The sequence below is a fragment of the Condylostylus longicornis genome, unplaced genomic scaffold (assembly GCF_029603195.1).
Source record: "Condylostylus longicornis isolate FDR11 unplaced genomic scaffold, ASM2960319v2 ptg000044l, whole genome shotgun sequence".
Lineage (NCBI taxonomy): Eukaryota > Metazoa > Arthropoda > Insecta > Diptera > Dolichopodidae > Condylostylus > Condylostylus longicornis.
The window spans coordinates 5,582,666-5,605,075 of NW_026578013.1; the positions used below are offsets into that span (position 1 = coordinate 5,582,666).

Consider the following 22,410-nt stretch of genomic DNA (forward strand, 5'->3'; position numbering starts at 1 on the left):
ATTTACAGCTATCGTATATAAAATCTGAAAATCAAAAATAAGCCAATTTTTCAGAAATTCAAATATATATACATATCAGCGAATTTTATTACCGTATGCAAGTATAAAAAAAAAAACAGAATTAACTGATAAGATATTAAACTAATCAATCACATAATATAGAAAATCCATAGAACTAAATTTCATATAAAAAGTGTAATTTTTAATTAGTATAACCTGGACAATTCTCTTTACAACAACTTAAAAAATTGTTTTTGTTTTGCAATATTATTAATGAACTATGAGAAATTCGTTGTTAATTCTAATCATAATAAATTTCACATTACTATTTTGTTTACCAATTGAAGAAACGAACGATTGCAAAAGTAATATTCCAGAGTTAGATGAATTTATAACTGGTGGACATGAAGCTGTACCAAATTCTTTACCATATCAGGTTGCTTTAAGTTTAAGGAAATATAATGGAATTTCAACATTATGTGGAGGATCTTTAATATCAAATCAATTTATTTTAACAGCGGCTCATTGTTTGAATAAGTCAGTTCATTAACAATTTATTAAAGAGCAAGGCCAATTATAATAATTTACAAATATTCTCAATATTTTTTAGTACAAGACTATTATATGCATCGTTAGGGGCACATGATTTACGATTGGAAAGTCTAAGGATTCAAATTGAAAATAAATATTTTAAAATTCATCCAAATTTTGATCCAATTTTATTTAAAAATGATGTTGCTTTAGTTAAACTTCCTGAACCTGTTGATTTTAATGGTAATTTCACTTTCACTTTTTTAATAATTTTTAAATGTATATAAAAATTATGATTTTTATAGAAAAAATTCAACCAATTAAATTACCACAAAATGATAAAGAAAATTTTGAAAGAACTGGTATATCAGCAGTTGCTTCTGGCTGGGGTAAATATAGTGATGACTGTAAATTTACTTCATACGTTTTAAGATATGTAGAACTTGAAGTTCTAAATCGACAAAGTTGTTTAGAATTTTATAATACAACTGTACTTAAAGCTGAAAATTTATGTACAAATGGAAGTAATGGAAAATCAACATGTGTTGGAGACTCAGGTGGTCCGTTGATCGCATTTAATTCTAAAAATGAAAAAATTCAAATTGGTATATCATCTTTTGGTAGTCAGGAAGGATGTGAAAAAGGTTTTCCAGCGGTTTTTACAAAAATAACATCATATTTAAATTGGATTAATGAAAATATTCAGGATTAGCAAAAATGCTGAAAGTTGCAGTTAACTGTATTTTTATTGAAAAAGTAACTTGGAACTGGTTTAACTTAATATATACGTTATTGAGACTAAATCCTTTAAATTTTAACTTCAACATTTTATAAATAGAAAAATAATTTTGAGTAATAATCATTGCATTGAACATATTAAAACTCTTAAAATTCAATAGTCTGCTAACTCTAATTTTCCGTTTAAGTTCGAAAATCGTTTAATTATCTTTTTTGTCGCATGATATGCAATGATATCATAAACCATCTAATTCAAGATATAATCTTAAGGATATTGCAAATAGATATCACCTTATACTAACTGGAATTCCATAGATATGTTTCCAAGTTTCAGTGATTCCTAAGGGTTTGCAATAATTAATGTTAAGCAGGTTCAGCATTTAGAAGCCACAGAAGAACTGTTTCTTAACATAATTTACGTATTTGTTGGAAATTCATGATTTAGATAGATTATGAAGGTATTAATATATTCACGGCAAAATAGAAAATTTTCATGTGTTTTTTGCGCCACTTTAAACATATTCGTTAGTTCCATTACATCATTTAAAATTGAAATATAAATTTCAAATTCGAACAGACTATTTATAAATATAGCCGAGTTAGAGTTATGAATGACAAATAAGCTCCACAAACAAATAAAATAGCTTAATTGAATATTTTTTCTATTTTGTTCTTTTTGTTCAACAACGCATTTTATTTAAAAACATTTGTTTTATAATTTTATTACGGTGTGCTACAAAACAAAATAAAAACAAATTTGTGTTGATAAAAAGTCCAACATAAGTACATACAAACAATAAAGATAATTCTCTTGAAATTCAAAAGTCAATAAATCAATTTAATTAGACAAGATGGTAATCTTATATAAGCTTATCAAAAGTAATATTATACTGCAGGCTTTATTTTGTTTTTAAGGTATAAATTATTTCTATAGATAAAATATGAGCACGTACAAAAAACCGTGAGAATTGATAGATTATTGTTTGTAGAATGCGATATTGTGCAACACAACTCAATAGAATGCACTACATATCTATAGCCAAAGGCATAGTGGCTAAAGCAATTGCCAGCTACTAATCTTGCTAATGAATTCAAGTATCCCCTAGAGGTTAATTTCCCATTGTCTATCTGCCTCGAGATTCTATATCTTTTTTTGATCAATTTTTTATTCTAACAAAAAAATTCATCACACTATGAAAAAAGATATTTGAAGGACGCCAATTAATTAATAGCTTGCATTTCAATACTAGCTCAATATAATTGGTTTTCGATTCAAATTCTACTGAACCACTTCCCAATGAACTTCCTGACTCATAATTATATCAATTAATGGTCTATGAGCTTAAAGATTTACCTTTCGAATCCTTCAAGACACTCCCAAAAAACATTTTCTTGACAACAATTGCAATTCAACTATATTAAAGCTAAATTATTTTTCTCAATGATTAAATAAACAAAATCCTCCGTTTTAATTATGCAGAATTTTCTTAAGAAAATTGAAAATTCATCAGAAAAATAAAATTAAAACATTATTCTAAAAATATCACACTTTTAACATTACGTATTATATACATAAATATCACAATATGTTTTTATATATTGTAGTATACCTATTTCATTTCAACAAAAAGTATACCATCAAACCCTACTTGCATACAGACATACTTTTAATTTCAATAAAACCTAATTTAAAATGTACACATGCAACACCAATAAAAAAATTTATTTCAATCCTGCATTTTATTAAACACGAGTATACTCTTATAATGTGTGTAGTGTTGTAGTATACATATACACATACGTGCATTCGTATATATAGAATATTGAAAAAGAATACTGAACATTAAAAATGAAACTTTCTTTTCAATCATCCTTTTTGACATTGACAAAAACGTCTTTTCTTTCAATCTTAATTAACTCTTCATCACAATATGTACTCAATGTACTTAAAACTCATCTACATGTATACATATAAATATTCTCTTTTCGTTTTATTTTATATTTAGATAATACGACATTTAAAGCTTCGAACTTCAAATATAGCAAAAAAAAAAAAGAAATATGATAAAGAAATGCTTAAAAAGAAAATAAAAATAATTATAATTGAAAAGAAACAAGATTTTCCCCTTTTCATCCTTATATAGTTAGATTCGCTATATAATTGTAGTGGTATACTTATGTATATATATATATTTGTATACACAATATGTAAAGGACGTAAATTGAATAAAATTTTATTGTAAATCAATCACTTAAAGGCAATTTTCAAATATAAGCAAAGGAAAATTAAAGCTTTAAGCGTTAATCTAAAAAGGAGTTACCAGATATTGACAATATTTATTTTCAAAATTATAACCAAAAATTATGTTATTACAAAATAGTGATTAAATTGACTTCATTGGCATAAATACTTTCAGCACAATTCTAAATGTACCCATTACCTTGTCCCATTTCATTAACTTGATTGTAATTTTTGTATTTGTAAACAAAAACAACAACAACTAATTTAAAATCCAAAAGCAAAGCTTTACATAAATATAACTCGCATGGATCGATGTCTGTCATTTGTTAAAAAAAGTGGTAATGAAATATGTGGAAAAATTTATAAGGCAGGAAACCATTAAAACATTGCTGCAACATTAGTTTAGAATTATTTTATGCAAAAATTCCGTATGTATGACGAATACTCATAAAATACAGGAAAATTGTGAATTGCAGTCAGCATTATTGTGTAGCTCATTTGACATATTCAACTAACAAATAAACAATTGATATAACCTAAAAAAACTCTTGATTTTTTGTGGCTAGATTAATGAAAAATTATTTTTAAAATAAATTATTTCGTAAGTTCTAGAAGAATTAATACACCTCACTAAATAAATTAGTGATTTAGAAGATCACTAGAAGGGAGAAGGGTCATTTTTCATTTTCAATTAGATGTCTCTTCGAGATATGGTCACACTAATATTGTTAATTCTTTCTTATCACTATAACAACAAGCATACACCTTAAATACATATACGAGTATACACTATTCACTGTTGAGTAAAGTTTGTACAGTAATCTTACGGTAACCAATGCTCTTACTCATTTTTTTTTTTGTAATCTCAAATAATATAAAATTGAAAATACTAAATTTTAATAATGACGACGACATTGATAATGATGACAACTGGTACTAAAATGACGGCGACATCTTTGATTCTACTCCATTTAGTTTCTTGAGCCCAATTATTTGAGTAAAATTTTTTTCTTGTCTTGTGTTTTTTTTTGGTATTTTACTTCCAAGTGCTTTATATTTTATTGATTACTACTAGAACTACTTAACATTTATTTGTGCTTTTTCGTTATTTTATTTTTTGTTTTCATTTTTATTTTCTACTTACAATAACATTGTTATTATTGAAGGATGTCTCTAGGATTCTACTTAAGAAAATTTATATAGAGATGTTGAAGAAAAAGGAACGTTCTTCTGTTATTTTTATTTCGTAGAACGAGAATAAAATCACTAACAAAATATAGAAATAATAATGATAAAAAAAGAAGCAGGAAAAATAAGAAGAACATAAAAAATAAGTATTGAACAAATGTCATTCTAATGTTATTTGTTGAACGATATCCTGATGAAATAATTTTAAATTGAAGAAGGTAAAACATAATAACAATAATAATAAGAAGAGTAACGGTAAATGACTTAACTTGAACATGCGAAAAATATTTCAAAATTGGAAGTCAGGGAAGAGCAAAAAAAAAAAAAATAATGATTACTTCGTTTATTTTTGCAAATTGAGACATTTTCCTCGAATTTCCCAAGAGATTTTTTTTTTTCGTGTACCGTCGTATTGTAGCCGTCGTCATCGTTATCATCGTCATCATTATTATTACTATTTACATTTAATGCTGATGTTTATTTATTATTTATACTTTTTTTCCAATTTTAATTTTTTTCTTCTTTTTATACTTTATTCTATTGCTTACTTACCATTATTTTCATTTTCTATAATTTTTAATAATAGAAAAAGAAAATACTCGAAAATTGATGTATAAGAAATATATATGTATACGTATGTGTGTGTGATTATAGTAAAAATGCCAATTTCAGGTAATAAAAGATAAACAATAATTATTTATAAAAGATTTTTTAAAAATATTTTAAAAAAGTGAATGCATAAGATTCTTTCTCATAAATTTAAAATTGCATGATGTTTTACTTTAGAGATTCTAGTATCTTTTAGATTTGGCTTGACACGATTACAGATTTTCTTTGAGTTAAATTAGCGTAATTGTTATTATACTCGTATGAATTGAATTCAAAGTACACTACAGGAGTTCGAATATAAGGAGGAACAATCAAATATTTTGAAATATTAAAATAGAGTGCAAATAAATTTTAATTAAATACAAGTTTCAATTATAAAAAGTCCTGGTGAAGAAAATTTGGTAATTATTAAATATTGTAAAAAAACTTATTTAATTAATAAATAAACACAAAAATAAAATTTTTAACCAGTGCCAAAACTTAACTTAATTTTATATCACACCGAGTATTTAAATTAAATTTGTAGAAGAGAATAACAAAATGTTATGCTCAGTTGAAATCCAACAGTTTTGTTTCAAAAGCCTGATTTTTATGAGAAACATGTTGTATCACATCGTATGGGCAGTGAGAAAATCTTAAATATTAGCTAAAACCGGTACCCACAGGCGTATATGAAACAAGTTTGTGTTGAGTCTCTTTATATCAGCTGTGAATATTTGTAAAAAGTAAATATTACACTTCTGCCAAAGAAAACAGAAAATCTCTTGGCAATATTTAAGGTAAGCTTTTTTTCTTCATGCCCACTGATAGCCATGGGAGTCAACCTAGTTTCCTTCAAAAATTACGGGATTCAATCTAATTTGGTTTCCTTAAATAATTTTGATATTAAAAGACAAATGAACAAGAAATTTTACTTCAAACTTCAATTTGAAAACTAAAAAAATAAAGTAAACACGAAAAATATTTTTAAAATTGTTTCAATAGAAACATCACAGTATTCCTTAACCAAAAATTCAATAATACAAGGATAATAAAAATCTTTTCTTCCATATTTCCGTTGATATTCTATTTTTCTTAATTTAAAAAAAAGGAAATAACAACAACAAGAAAACAAAAGCAAAAACGAAAGTTTTTTTTTTTTTATTTTCACGGTAGAATAAAAAATTTATAGGAAAAAAAAAATAATGATGAAAAATTTATAGGTGAAAATAAAATTGAGAAAAAAAAAACAACATTTGTTTTTATTCCTCCCATCCCCCTCCAACCGAAACTCTATTTTATATTTAACATTTCAAGGATCTATTAAAAGAAAATTCTCTTCTGTACAAATTTAAAAACAAAAATCAAATTTCACTTCAGGACAACTTTTGCAGTGTCCCAAGAGAATATTTTTTTCTTTGTGTTTTAAGTTTTCCGTTCGTAAATAAATCTTAGGGGTTTTACTTTTGTTTTTTTCCTGTTATTTTTATTTATGCTAACGTTGCACAATAATAAGATATTTCTTTAATTTTCTGCTTATTACATTTAATAAGGAATTAATAATAAAAGGAAATTAGGAATGAAAAATTAATAAATTTGAAATCGCAAGTGTATATACAAACAATTAAAGAACAAAGGATATTGAAAACAAAAAGAAACTTATTTCCAATATTGAGAGATTTAAATAATCAGGAGAGATTAAAATAAACTTCTTAAATAGAATTTATTCTAATATTATTTTCTTTGTTTCAGTGCTAAGATCTGCATTATATTTCATATGAATTTTATTTAGAGCGGTTTTTGATTTAAAATAGTAGCTCATTTGGAATACATATCGCTAGATAATTCATAAATATTAAAATTTTCTCTAAATATTCAATTGAATTTTCTATCACTTTTCTATTATTTTAAATTATATTAAGAAAAATTCATAATGACTTTAACATAAAATTTAATTGAAACAAATTGTGGTACAAGTTTTTGGACTTAAGGCTATTATATATATATTGTAATGTTATAAAAACCATTCTATATGTGTGAATAAATCTCCGACATTCACCAAAACACATTAATCATCGCAAATGAATGGAAATACTAAAAAATATTTAATATTGGTAAAATTTATCAGGGACCAGGATATTCAATTAAATATTTTTTTCAATAGAAGTTTCTTAAATTCAGCCACCCTCTATATGATCTTTTGAAATACTTTAAGTTTCTCACTGACAAAAAAAACTAAATGTTTTTATTAAATCAATGTCTAGTAATCGATAACTTTCTGAAAATACCGAAAAAACTTTCTCTTAATTCATCTAAGATTTATGGCTATTTTCTTATTTTTCTTTTGGAATAGTCTTAAAAGCAAAGTTGAATGAATGTAAAAAAAATATTAGAAACAAAAAAAAAGTTATTTTTAGCGAGCCCTTCTTTTCTAGTCAAAAAGGGTACTTTTCGTTGAGAGTGAAAAATTTCCTTTCTTTTTCCGATTTCATAAACAGGAAATATTTTTGCCTTCTATTTTTTTATATTTTATTGTTTCTCTATTTTCCTTTTCGTTCTTAACTGTATGAAATCAAAATTTTGTAATCCTTTAAATGCTTAATCATATCTTAATTAACTTTCCCAATTATATAATAAAGCTCTAATAATTAGATTTAAGAGAACGAAAAAAAAAATGGTTGAAAAAATAAGGAACCGTAATATTTTTGTTTTCCACTCTTTTTCCTGTACTTTATTCATTTATAAATACACATACAAATTATTTTTTTTGTATGTTTGTCCAAACTCTATTTGGAGGGCTAAATTTGTACATTGAAAAGAAAAAATTAAATTTTGCTGATTTATCCCTTTATTTTTTTGTTTGGATACGAACGAAACAAAACTGCTGAATTAAAAGTCGAGAAAATTTATTTTTTTTTTTTGTAAGTTGCAACTTTTTTTCTTCCTTTGTGATTCTTATACTATTTATCATTTATCTTTGGTTCTCTATGGTGTTATAAAGGAATAAGATATTAAAAAGATGATGTATTATTTAGTGGGAAAAACATAAAATATAATAAATAAAGGTTAAACAAGTAAAAATTTTTCTGTCGATTTGAACCGACTAAATTATACCCTGCCTCTTGACAATGTGAGCAAAGAAACTTGTTTTTGAATTATTAATAGAATTAGCCACAAAATCATTCCACAAAAAACTTCACGAATATGTACGAACTGTAATTGAACCAATGGCTAACAAACCTCATGAATCTAACTTTATAATTTTCTTGAATATTTAAAATTAGCTTTAAAAGCTTGTATGGTTGCTACCCGAACCTATTCAGGCATTCCATTAAAATTTTTTGATCATATTTAAAATGTAATTGAGCCCACGTATACAACATGTCATATTTATGGCTTTAGTAGTTTTTCAAATATTTAGAATAATTTCTTTGAGTTCTATAATGGCATTTATATTGGCAGCTAGTTTGGTAGTATTTGCTATAATCGTTTGTGAGTTATCATGCGAGCGGACGGAAGGGCAGAGTTTTGTGCTTAGTAAAAATATATCTGCATGTCCATACCGCAAATGACTCCTTGAAGCTGTTACAAACTCCGTTGCCTTTAGAAAGGTATAACTGGTATAGGGTATAAAAAAACAATTCAAAAATAAAAAAAATAATTTCAATTCAAAAAGAATAACGTAGAGAGAAAAAAAGTGTGTAAATATAATTAGATTTTCAAAAAAGGACATTCTTTAAAATTCTTTGTGTTTGATACATGAACAAAAAGCTTAATCTTATTTATGTATCAAATACAAAAAGATTTAGAGTAAAATTTAGATTATACATTGTAGAAAGCTTGAGATTTTCTTAACGTAAATTAACAAAATTTCTCAAAGGTGGAAAAACAAATAGAACTCAATATTTTCTGAAATAGAATAGCACGTTATCAACTAAACAAATATAAGTGCGGAAACATTATAATCCACCAAAACATTTGAAATAGTTAATAAACTAAATCAAGCAAATATAAGCTTGAACTTGATCTTAATTGAAATTGTGAAAAAATATATTATTTGCGAATTTTAAACTAATTATAATAGACGGTCCTCTAGTGGAAACATCAAATTAACTTTTACTTTAAACAATCACTTCTTTCACAGAAACGGTCTTTTCCCTATTTTTTTACATTTGCTACAAGAATTTTTCAAATTTAAAAATGATCTCAGTTTGAATGTAATATTTCTGAAATATAAGCCACTGCTGCACACAAACTATTTTAAAACATATCAATTAAATTGCATACACTAAGGCGAACATGATATTAAATTTTGATTTTGTTTTCAGAATTAAATGCAAAAAAGATTCAATGAATACTGAATTATTTATCGATCTCAGTTTAGGACAACTTTAGTAACAGTAGGCCCCAATATTTGACCAAAAGATTTTATTTTTTAAACAAAAAACCTAAACTATACGCAATAAGTTATTGGTAACTTTTGAATATCAAAACAGAACGGACTGACTAAAAATTCTTTGCAGGTTCTCAAATTAAAAAAAATATGTTTAAATTTCATTTTTCTGATTTTTTATACAAAAAAAAAAATTTAGAAAAAAATTATCAGGAATATGAAAAAAAACCGGAAGTCAAATTTAATTGTGTGCTCCAGACAAATGAAATTTATAGATAGCAACAATTTAAAAAGGAGGCACAAAAACAAAATTATAACAGAAAAAAAAAACAAATAGACTTATTTTATATTTTATTTTTATTTTGCGAAAAATAAAATAAGAAAAATTACTTTAAATGATATGGAAAGACAATTAAGAAACCTATACATAACTGCCATCTCTCTAATTCTTTAAGTACTTTTCTAATGACAAAAAAGCAAAAACAAAAAATAACAGGAAAATTACAACAAAAGTTCGGTCTAGGCATTTTTTACTTTTTACTTCATTTTATTATCAACACACACAGTATTTTGTAAACCTTATATGTATACCTACCATATTTAAAACATTAACCTTCTTATCCTTTTATTTTTCAAAAAAGAGAACAAAAAAACTTTTTTTTTAGTATAAAAATAAAAAGTTTGAGGTCAAGATGACTAATAGAATTACTTAAAATAAAAAGGATTGTTCGTAAACGTGAATTAAGAAAAAAAGGACATTTTTTAATAAAACAAACAAAAAAAAAACAAAACAGAGAAACGTGAAATGAAACTTTTGATACTGCTAAATAAATAGAAAATAGGAAGACGAAACGGAAATAAAATTAAATAATGGGGTGGAAATTTGGATAATTAGTTATAATTTATGGTTTGTAAAAGTAATTTTATAAAGGACAAATAAAGTTTTTATTTCAGATTTTATAAAATTAATAAAATAAAAGATAGGAGAATAATTTCCCATTTTGGTTTTCTAAGAAAAACGTATAGAAAAGAAACCGGGTTTTTCTTTTACTTTATATAAATAAGGTTTTTTTTTTCATTTAAAATTTTTTTATAATTACTTTCAATATAACCAATGGTACAGTGGTTACAGCATAAGTCTTTTAACCGATGGGCCTCGGGTTTGAATCCTGGTGAGGTCACTATATAATAATTATACTTAATATTATACAATTTAATATACAATATTAAAAATAAAATTAAAAGAAAATACTAGGGCTGATCACCACCATGTTTAACTCAATGACCTGTCAAACTAATGCTTGACTATATAAAATCAAGCGGATGGTTCTAATACTCCCAAATGGAGTAGGCAAAACAGAATTAAAAAAATATCTCTCAATAAATAAGATTATTTATTTGAAAAATTTTGAAAATCAAGAATTAAAATTCATAGAAACTGCACTATTATGCAAACTCAAATATTGAATTTGATATCTACTTATGTTATTTAACTGAATTTTTCTAAGATTATATTGGAATCTTCGCAATAACTTGTTACATTTTACTCCTTGAACCAATTTAAATTCTTCCATCTGCTAAAACACATACTGTTCATCATTTCTTTTTATTTTCTTGAAAATAATTTAATTATTCCCTACAGAAAATTAAAAAAGAAAAATTTCAAAAAATATCAAGTCTAACCTTGGTATTAGCCTTGTAAGAACCTTGTTAAAACAATCCTTGAAAAAATAAATATGCGCAGATTAAAATAACATTAAATAAAATGCAATTATTCAAATTAATAAACTTATATGTTGTATAGACAAGTTCTTGTTCTTGTTTAATTGTATTGCACAGAATTTTCACAATTTTCCCCCCTATTCGCGTATCAAATTACGAATATATTTAATTAAAATATTTTTCCCATCATTCACCAAAGCGACCCAGCAAAGATTGTTAATTTTCTACTTTGTTTTTAGATTTGTCTTTTATTTTATTATTTATTATTATTTAATTGAATTAAAATATATATTAAAAACAAATCTTGTTTAATTTAACAAAAATAAAATATAAGCGAAAATCTCCAATAAATTTTTTAAATAAAAAAAAAATTAAATTGTTTTTCTATGAACAACTAAAATGTGATTTATCATTATTGCACCAGTGCATTTCTTATATACCATGATATAGATTCATGTGTAATTTACCATGCATAATACTCTTGATAACTTTATACACACATTATCTCTTTTGTATCCTTTAAAATCCACCACATCGTAATGTATGTATAAGTATGCATAACGGTAAAGTAAATAATAACATAAATTTCATTCATTTACAGAAAAAATAAAGGAAAAAAACAATTACAAAAATAAAAGGACTATGGAAAATCTTGCAAAAAAAATTATTTTTTTTTATTTTTATTTTTATGATTATATTTTACCTTCACCTCCATATTTTATTGCATATACTCACATATTCACCATATTCACAGATAAGAATTTCATAAAAAATAATTTTTTTTCCAGCGGCTGAATGATTTAAAAGAACATAAAATGTTAGTAGATTTAATTTTAAAATATTCACCAGTGTACATTTATGCAATTGCATATTACAGAGCACTATACTGAAATATAGACTTTTTATTTCAATATATAAGTTACAAGAAAAATTAAAAAGTAAAAGAGTATACTTACATGTACGTATATTCATTAAAAAATAAGCACCGGTAACCTCGAGCCACATATATTATATGGTGTCATGAGAGAAAATGCAAATATTATAATATGGAAACTAAAAAACACAAATGCAGAAATTGCACGATAACCTATCTAATGTTATAATATATGTACAAGTGCTGTATATATGATATTAAACAAAATTATATATTTGTAATCAAGAAAAAAAAAAATGGATGTATTCACTTACATCTTATCTGTAAATGTATATAAATGTATATGTAGGTGAATAACTTTACTTAACTTTGACTAAGTATATAAAATATGCAAAAATGTAAGTAAAAGTTCAGAAAAAAAATCCTTTTGTTTTAAATAAAATAAAGAAAAAAATTAAAAATCAAAAATATCAATCGGTCACATGGACTTGATACTTCTGTTGCCTCTAAAAGTGTTTCATATATTTTATATTCTAGACACATATTTGTTTTTTTCATTCTGTTCTTATTTTATACTTTTACTAGGAGCGCCTGGAATAAATCGCATAACTTCAAATTTGCTCCAAAATAGAAACAAGCATTAATTTCCAAATAACCCTCTATTATAATAAAGAAAGGCAATACAAAATTAAATCTGGTTGCCATTAATTGGCAAAATATAAAAATTTATATCCAAATATCAATAATCATTGTAGTTCTTTTGAAATTCTCTGAAATTCGTATCATAAAATATAAAAATTATGTACCTTCATACGCCATATTGTTTTGCTTTAGCACCTATTTAATTTTCACGAATGGCATCTTTTGTATGAAGCTCCGCAAGAATACATTGATATTGAAATTAATCTACTATCCATGTCATAAAAAAATCGTTTGGGTGGGTATCAACTGATAGACTTACACAACAATATATCGATAATAAGTGTCAGACTTACCGTTTTCAAGCAGTAGTTGCTCAAACATAAAATCTTGAAAAAACACGCTATATTTCTTTCATTAGAAAAGTCCGCTATTTTTTTTTCTCGATGCACTACTTCTACTTTTACAACTTTGCTGTACATAAATTTAATGGCACGCGTGCTCTTTTGCTACTAATGTGATAATTTATGTTAATAACAAAAGAATTTACAAACACAACGTTTTTCTAGCTTTAACAGCTTCGAAGCAGAATCTTTTCGACCGAACATTAATATATTTGCCTACATTAGGAAAAAAAAAGAATTCCGGAGGTCACTTCAAACATGAAATTTCCGATCTTTCCGGATTTCGGAGGTTTCTTCGGACACGAAGCTCCTGACCTTTCCGGATTGCGAAGGCTTTTTCGGACATAAAACTCCCGATCTCAAAATTGTGACCTAAAAGCAAGTGAACTTAATTTCAATTTCAAACAACTTATATCATTAAAAAAAAATATTTTGCAATAAAAATTCATTCAAAAATTAAAAGATTTTTTATTATAAGAAAAAATACTTGCATTTCCTACACACACTTATAAAAATTTCTCACAATTCATTGCAATTACCTAGTGATTTCCTAAGTAAATGTGAATGATTTCAAATAGTTGTGAAGTAGGTTGCCATAATTATACAAGTATTTCTGATATAATATTGTTGTAGAAAAACATTTGCTCAAATATCATTTGTGATCTTACTGTTCATTCAAACAAAAGAAAAACCCGGATATATAAATTTTATCTTATCCTCACAAACTGACACATATAATCAGTAAGTACATGCATATATACGACTTAATATATGAAAATACAGATGCCTACATACATATATCAAAGGTAATGTATAGGTAAACTACTATAAAGATAAGATGTTGAAAAATTTTAAAATCTTATCAGAAAATTTATTATCTTGTAAGAACAACAAAAATAAATGCGATGTTGTAAATTTACTCGTAAGCCGGTACATTAATGATTGTCTGAATTCTGAATTGAAAAGTAAAATAACAAAGAAGCCAAGAAGAGAAGTGGTCATTTTTTTAAATTCATTTTAAAGATTTTTTTTATAAATTAAATATTATTATTATCTTGAGGCTTTCACTTTAATTATTGTATAGGAAATAAGAATGTAACACATATAGGGAAGCAATCTTATAGTAAGTCAAATCTTTGTATAGGATAAATTATGTAACACAAGAAAAGAAAAGAAAAGAAATTTGGATCCTGTATGCTTACAACTTATGTACTTACTTATTGTAACACCCGAAATATAAAAACCAAGGAAAAAAGGAATTTCTAATAAATTTCCCTCTGTTTCTCTTTTCAAACTCAACATTCATACCAATAATTTGAACATAATGTTTACATGTTGTAATTTTTAAACATTTTGAACATAAGGATAACGCAAAGGAACTATAATTTTTTCTCAATGGTACTTATATTATTCACGGGGGTTAAATTTTAAATAAAAACTCTGCACTCTTTTTCCACTGACACTCTACTCAAGTGTAATCAACTAAAATAAAAAAAATTTTTATTCATAATAAGCAATAATATGTGTAAACGTCCTTCAGAGATATTTGCAACAAAACTTATAAAAATGAAAGCTTGTTAAAGTGTGTTTCCAATGTAACATAAAAAAATTTTAATCTACTCGTCTTTGTTTTATAGATTCAAAATCAAAAACTAGGTTATGAGTTTCATTAGGATCGCTCAATTATTAGAATAAAGTAAAGCAGAAAATCAGCAAAGTAAAAAATTTTATATATTTTATATAACCAAAAATTTTGGAATTCTATGTGCTATTGCAAACTCTACTTCATTTTCAGAGATAATATTAATAAGGACATTGTACATATCAGGACTAAGCAGTCGATATTAATGATTTAAATAATTTATTTGTTTTTTCAATATTTTAAATTTTTTTTGCAAAAACTGTGATTGAACCTTAAATCTTAAGAACGAAAATCTAAGGTTCTACGCACTACATCAACAAGTCCATTTTTGTATGGAATATACAAGTAGAACATTTTAATCTTGTAACTTTCGGTTTCCTGCTTTAATAAGACCATTGTTCATTGGTTTGGCCAGATATTTGTCAGCAGAACAATCACTCCCGGTTGGGCTTCTAAAGTAGAATTTAATATATTATGGTGGGGGGAAGAGTTAATATATAGTTTCCATTGGTTTTAAATAAATTTTTGAAGGCGATCAATTTTTGGAGATCAGTGGATGTTATTTTACTACGAGTACGTGTGCAATGCAAATTTTTGTGTGGTCAAGTTTTCGGTCAGTGAGTGCTGAGATGATGAGGTCACCGTCTTTGTATATTGACGAGTCACTTGGTTCTTGTATCGGGAAGTGATATTTGCTGAATTAGTTTACAAGCGCTACGAGTCTCTTTTGGAGGATGACTTTTTGTTTAGTTACGAATAATTGTACTATGGTGGGCAATGAGAAAACTGACTTGTTGGCTAGGTTAAGTGTGGCGACTGACACAAGAGAAATTGATTGTTGGGTGCTTCTTGCTTGCAAGAATAACATTTTCTTTGGGATAAGTATGCGAGACGACCAAGGCGATTTTTTGGCCGAAGCAGAATAAAGCGACATAAGCACCTTTATTGTTTCTGAGCACAAATGAGTATGAGTATTTCCAATTACGGAAAACTTTCGTTCCAGTAAGATGCGAGGAAACCGAATGCGGCTTCATCAAATATTTTCTGGATTTCCTATGACGTTTAAGTGGTGGGTAAAAGAGAAGGAAATATCCAGAAAAGTACCAGTTCGGGGTTTTAAAAGAGATACTGAAGAGAAACCTATTTGCAATCATAAAAGACGTTGGATAGTTATAAGAAGCATAACGTATTGTTGAAGGTTGCCGATGACAACATCGTCATTCGCGTATCAAATATTCTTATAAAAATATAAGAATATTTGATGGATATGAATTTTGCAGGAGTGATCTTAAAATAAATAATTCATGACTATGACAATTATGACACAGCAAAACTTGCAATATTTTAACAAAAATCTTTCTATAAAATAAAGACAAAACCAAAAACGCAATCATTCAAGGTTAAAAATTAATTCAGACAACTTAGAGTCGAATATTATTAAACATTAATAACTTTTAATTTTCCAGCTCTATTTTTATAAGATTATCTGCGAATTCCATATAACTTAATTTCGACATTAGGTAAGTTAAATCCAAAAACTAGTCCAAAAATTATATAATACTCGCCGTCTTTCGCTCAAGATCATCTCAAAGAAATTACCAAATTTTTTATTTTTAATCTATTTAAGCGCAACTATAAAAATCATATTATTAATTTTTTTGTTATTAACCTTTAAATTTATAAAAATAGTTAAAAGAGACCATAGAATTAGAGTGTAATTTTCTTTCCAAATTCTTTCATTTTCCTTTTCAAAATTTATTATTAACTTTTCTCAACAAGAAAATTACTTTGTATTGCAACAAAAGACAAAGTAATATTGTTGGAACACAAAAAAAAAACTCAGTAATTATAAGTTCCCTCCAGAAATGTATAGAAAAATTATCGCCTTCTCTCCTAAAATTGCAATCAAAAGTAAAAAAATAAACATAAATTTGTATAAATTTTCAATCAACCACAAAATACAACTTAGTTGATTTTATTTCAAACTTGGATTAACATGTTCCGCGGAAAATTTTCAATCTAAACGCGATCGCAAACAATTTAAAAAGAACTGTAACAATAGAGGAAAAAACTGAAAAAAAAAAAAATAAATAAATAAATTGTTATTAAAATATAAATATACTAATTTTAATATAAAAACACAAAAAAATAAAATGAGATATTTAAAAATTTTAATTTTTATATGTGTGATTATAACATTTACAATAGCAAGGAAACGTAAAACGCCGCATAATAAATTAATGGGTAGAGCGATTATCGATTGGCATTATGTAAAACCAATGCGTATTATGTCGCGTCCATATTCATATTATAGTAATAGTGATAAAAGTTATTTTCAACCATTAACAATGGATATAACAAAAAATATTAATGAAAATCATTATAATGGTGGTCGTAGTCTTGGTTTCGAACATGTACATCGTAAACATGGTGCTGTTAAAAGGATTTTTGGTGGTAATATTGCATTACATAATTCATTTCCATATCAAGTTGGATTATTATTAAGAGGTCCAAGAGGATTAAATTGGTGTGGTGGTTCATTAATATCTGAGGATTATGTTGTTACAGCAGCTCATTGTATTGATATGTAAGTATGGGTTTAAATACAAATTTCCGCCTATATATAACAAAAAATATAAGAACTATCAGATTCAGATGAAATTTTATAATAAAGAACAGTTTAATTTTGGAAAATTTAATTTCGTATTTCAAATACGATACTCTAGTTTAGCCAAGCGACACTAAAATGATTATATTTAGAATTATTATTAAAATGTCAGTTTAGAGCAAAGTCGCTCTCAAAAATATTGAAAGAAATTTATATTTTCAAGCAGAAATAATTTTGAATTCGGAAAATTTTTTAAGGAATTTTAATAAATTTTCTATAAATTCTGAAACCATTTGCATTCTCAAACTATTTGCTTCAAAATTTTTCATTTATCATCTTCATTGTATTGAAAAAAGTTATGGAATTTCAGTGCTTTATAATCCAGAAACATAACATTAAGCTGAACACCATGCCATCTTAATTCACCAATATTTTATTATTTTATTATCACCTACTGAAATTCACTTGCTAATTAATACAATTTATTAATTAATTAATTTACTATGCATTCATACTAATTCCTGTACTATAATATTATTTTAATTGGCTATAAATTCGCACTTTTTCTGCATAACTAACACCAATATCATTATTTGCAGCTTAATATACAATTTGAGCTACTAATTCGGCAATAAGTTTTTCTTTCTATGGATTGCAAAAAAAATGAAGTCAAAAATTTTTTTTTTTTACAAAATTCATTCAAGTTTTTCTTCTTCTTCTTCTTTATCTTAATCTTTTTAAGTATTATATGAGGAAATGTACAATAATTTTTTTGTTTCCAAATGACCAATTTCTAAGTTGGTTAAAAACTTTTTTTTTTCTTCTTTTCTATTTAAATTCAAGTAGACACTTCAATTACCAAGTGTTTTAACACTTGAATTATTTTAAGAAATTTATTTTAACTATTTCTTATTCATTTCATTTACTTTATGATATCTTGATCAATCCTATGTCATGCTACATACACTTATACATTATGGTCTTAAGTGAGGTTTTGGGGTTGAACGTATATACTCGTACTAAGAAATTTTAAATTTATTGCAATTTAAATTTGAAATATATTTTTCTATTATTTTCTTCCCATTTCTTTCTATACACTCGTACATATTTCATTTAGCAAACACTGTGCTTGTATTAGTTTTTGTTTTTTTGGGTAAAAGATTTATTGACCCAATTGTTCATCGACCATTGAAAGAAATTTCGTGATACTTGATGGTGTCAAAAAGAGAAATAATAAAAAACAAAATAAAATTATTATTTAAATAGAAAAATTTAAGCATTCCAAATGAATAGACAAGCAACTAAATAAAAAAAAATATTTCAAAATAATTTTTTCATTAATAACAATACTTAAGTAATAATTTTAATAAATAATATTAAAGTCTAATTTATTATATAGGTAAACTGCTGATTTATTCATTAAAATAGCTAATTATAAGCGAGTTTAGTAACGAAAAAAGTATAGCTAATATTATAATTGCAAATGGATAAAAAAAAGAGAAATAGTCTTCCTTATTATTGTTATTCACCATTTACCCATTGCTTTTTATTTTTCACTATTCACCCACTTTTCATACATTTTCTTTTAATTTTTCCAAATTTTTCTTTTCCTATATTATGAAAGGGCACAAAAAACACTTGTATTTCTTGGTAGCTATGAAATTAAAAATCCAAATGAAGCTGGTGCTAAACGTATTGAAGTTTTAAGTTCACATTTTATTGTACATCCTGGATGGAATCCAAGACGTTTAATACATGATATTGGTTTAATAAGATTTCCACAGCCAATTGTTTTTACAGGTAAATTTATTTTAAAAATTATAATTTTTTTTTAAAGTAAAAATCATTTAAATTCTTTAAGAATTCTGCTTTAGATTCAATACAACCAATTAAATTACCAAATCGAAATAAGATAACATCTTATGAAGGTCAAATTGGTGTTGCATCAGGATGGGGACGATTTCAAACATGTAAGTGAAAAAAAAACGTGTAAAATTTTTAATTTTATGCATTTGTATTTTAATAATGCAATACTAACAGGAGCCCATCATACATTCCATATTTTATTAATTGAGTACAAAAAAATTTGTTCAATTCATATGTTGTTATCAAGGTCTTTTCAGATTAATATCGGAATATTGTTTTACTAATTACATTTTTTATTCGCAAAAATTTTACTATAATTATATTATTTAAAATAATAGTGTTCTAAGTTATAAAGAAATATTGGAAATATTTAATAGTGAAATAGTCGTTAATCCTCATCACATTCTCAAATTAAAGCTAAAAGCATTTGTATAATATTCCTGAAGTCGAGCAATTTACTCATTTAATTTAACTTTGAAATTTTATGTGCGTAAAGCATTAAGGCGAAAACAAAATAATTCAACATTTTATCTTTACCTACATAAAATTACAATACCATAATTTAATCATCAATTTAATTTTCAGCCTCACCCACAATTTCATATTTTTTACGATATGTTGAATTACCGATAATTAGTCAAGCTTCATGTTTATCAAATTATCCATTTTTATTACAACCATCAAATATTTGTACAAGTGGAGCAAATGGTAAATCAACATGTACTGGTGATTCTGGTGGTCCATTAACAGTTGAAGAAGATGGTAAAAAAATTCTTATTGGAATTACATCATTTGGAAGTGTATTTGGTTGTGAAAAAGGTTTTCCAGGAGTTTATACACGTATAACATCATATTTAGATTGGATTTCAGATATTACTGGAATTGGATATGATACAAAAACAAAATCTGAAGAAAGTGAAGAAGAAATTTCAATTGAAAATGAATCTGGTGGTGGAGATATTGATTTTGGTGTAGATGATTATCGAAGAAGACGAAGAAAACTTAAAATTTTAAATAGTTGAAAGTAAAACTGAAAAAAAAAACAATACGAAATTATTTTAAAAGAAAAATTATTTATTAATTTTATTAAATTACTCTGATTACTGAATTCTTTTTTTTTTAAACTAATCTCAAATGTCCTTTAAAAAAGTAAAAATAAAAATTTGCATTTTAACTTAGGAGAAAAATAAATTGCTTGTTAAATGAAATGTTTTAAAGAAAATAGAGAAATAAAATTTTAATTATTATAAGGTCTTAATTAATCTTGTTTTAATTATGTGTATATGGGCTACTTTCGGGTTATAACCACATTTCATTGTGAATCTTAATATTTTCATTACAGGACTATTTTTAATGACAATTTTTAAAGGAAATTTATTTTATTTCCCACCTGCCCTTTAGTTAGATTTTAGCTATAAAATATTGTCAAGTTTTTATTCTAAAGTTAATGAACCCGATAATTAATTGAAATTTTCAATAACTTGACTTCCACTTCAAAATAAAGTTTTTTTAAAAAATCTAAAATTTTTCCTTAATTCTTCAACTATAAAAAATAATTCAATTATTTTCTTTTTCAGATTTTATTAAATTTTTATTGATGGATTTTAATTCTGAGGATTTTTCTGTTTTATTTTTGTAATTGTTACGTAACATAATTTTTTTCCTTTCCTATATTTTTCTTTTCATTATTTATTATTAAAATAAATTATGAAAGAATGAAAGTTAAAAATTATAATAAAATTAATTTTACGTCATCGCTACAGGGAAAATTACAAAAAAACAAAAAAAAAAACACATTGCATATTAAAATGCACAATGCACAAAAAGGAAAAAAGTTAATCATAATGCATATTATTAAAATTCGTACACAATGCAATTTCCTATATTATTCAATTGGCATATCGAATACATTTTCATTAATTTTCACTTGATTTAAAAACGAAAAAAAAACTTTTTTTGTGTATTGCATTTATTTTTCATTTTCCCATAGTTATCAGCATAATTTTGTATATATGTGTGAACAATTGTATATATATATTTCAATAAAATAAAATTATATAGCTATTTTAATTTTTTTAATTACTTCATAATTATAAAATCGATCATTTACCGTGTATTCGTATTATAAACGATTGATTATCTCATATATGAAAATTCATTTAATTAAAGTAAAAAAATTTTCATATTAAAGGTGAAATTAAAGAGTTTAAAATTTTAGGTGCCTGTGATTTCTCTAAAAACATATCGGAAACTGTAAACCTATTCTAAAGCTATTTGTCTCTTATCTGTACAATAGATTTCACATTCAACTTACAAAAAATATTTACAGAACCTGATCGTATATTTCACTTTTTTATTCACTTTTTATTCACTTTCAAATCAGAATTCTCAGTATTTTCAAATGAATGTTTGAATTTTCCAATAAGATTATCCATTTTTTCCATTGGAGTTTTGCATTTTTTCTTAAATTAACGACTGAAGGTCTCACTTTCAAAAACAAAGTGAATAAATTTTGTATATTACTCACTTTCCGAGAAAAATAGCGAGATAAATGATCAGACCCTTATTGTATGTTATGTTTGAATATGAAATGTATTTTAGATTTTAGATTTCATTGTAAGGGAAAGAAAACATAAATTTTCGGGAAATTTCGAGGTTTTTAAAAAAAAATTTCAAAAAAAAAAAAAACAAAATTATGACTTTAACGAGCTTCATCGTAAAAACTACTGTTCAAATCTTATTGACTGTAGCACTAAAAACAAATAACAATGAATAATCTTTAAAATAAGCCCTCTATGGTTATTACACGTCGCATGGTTCCGAAGTTATAAGCTTTTATTTATATGGAGGGAAAATCTAGTACTCCTTTTTTCAAGAAGCTGTAGCTTGAAAATAAACATATCTGCACTTCTCCCCGCCCCAAACCCGTACATTTTTTTAATGGAAATTAATCAAAGGGTCATCCGTGAAATTTC

The 22,410-nt window shown here is 25.4% G+C and overlaps 1 protein-coding gene across 1 annotated transcript; it reads left to right on the forward strand.

Annotated features, from left to right (window-relative positions):
* The first annotated feature begins 228 nt into the window (after positions 1-228).
* On the forward strand, positions 229-21,437 carry LOC129610397 (uncharacterized). The gene is made up of 9 exons (XM_055522963.1): positions 229-537; positions 611-774; positions 837-1,242; positions 15,965-16,122; positions 17,170-17,548; positions 19,194-19,369; positions 19,444-19,539; positions 20,021-20,406; positions 21,426-21,437. Exons 1-9 carry the CDS (start codon positions 281-283, stop codon positions 21,435-21,437), a joined length of 2,034 nt encoding a protein of 677 aa, XP_055378938.1. The 5' UTR covers positions 229-280.
* The last annotated feature ends 973 nt before the right edge of the window (positions 21,438-22,410 follow it).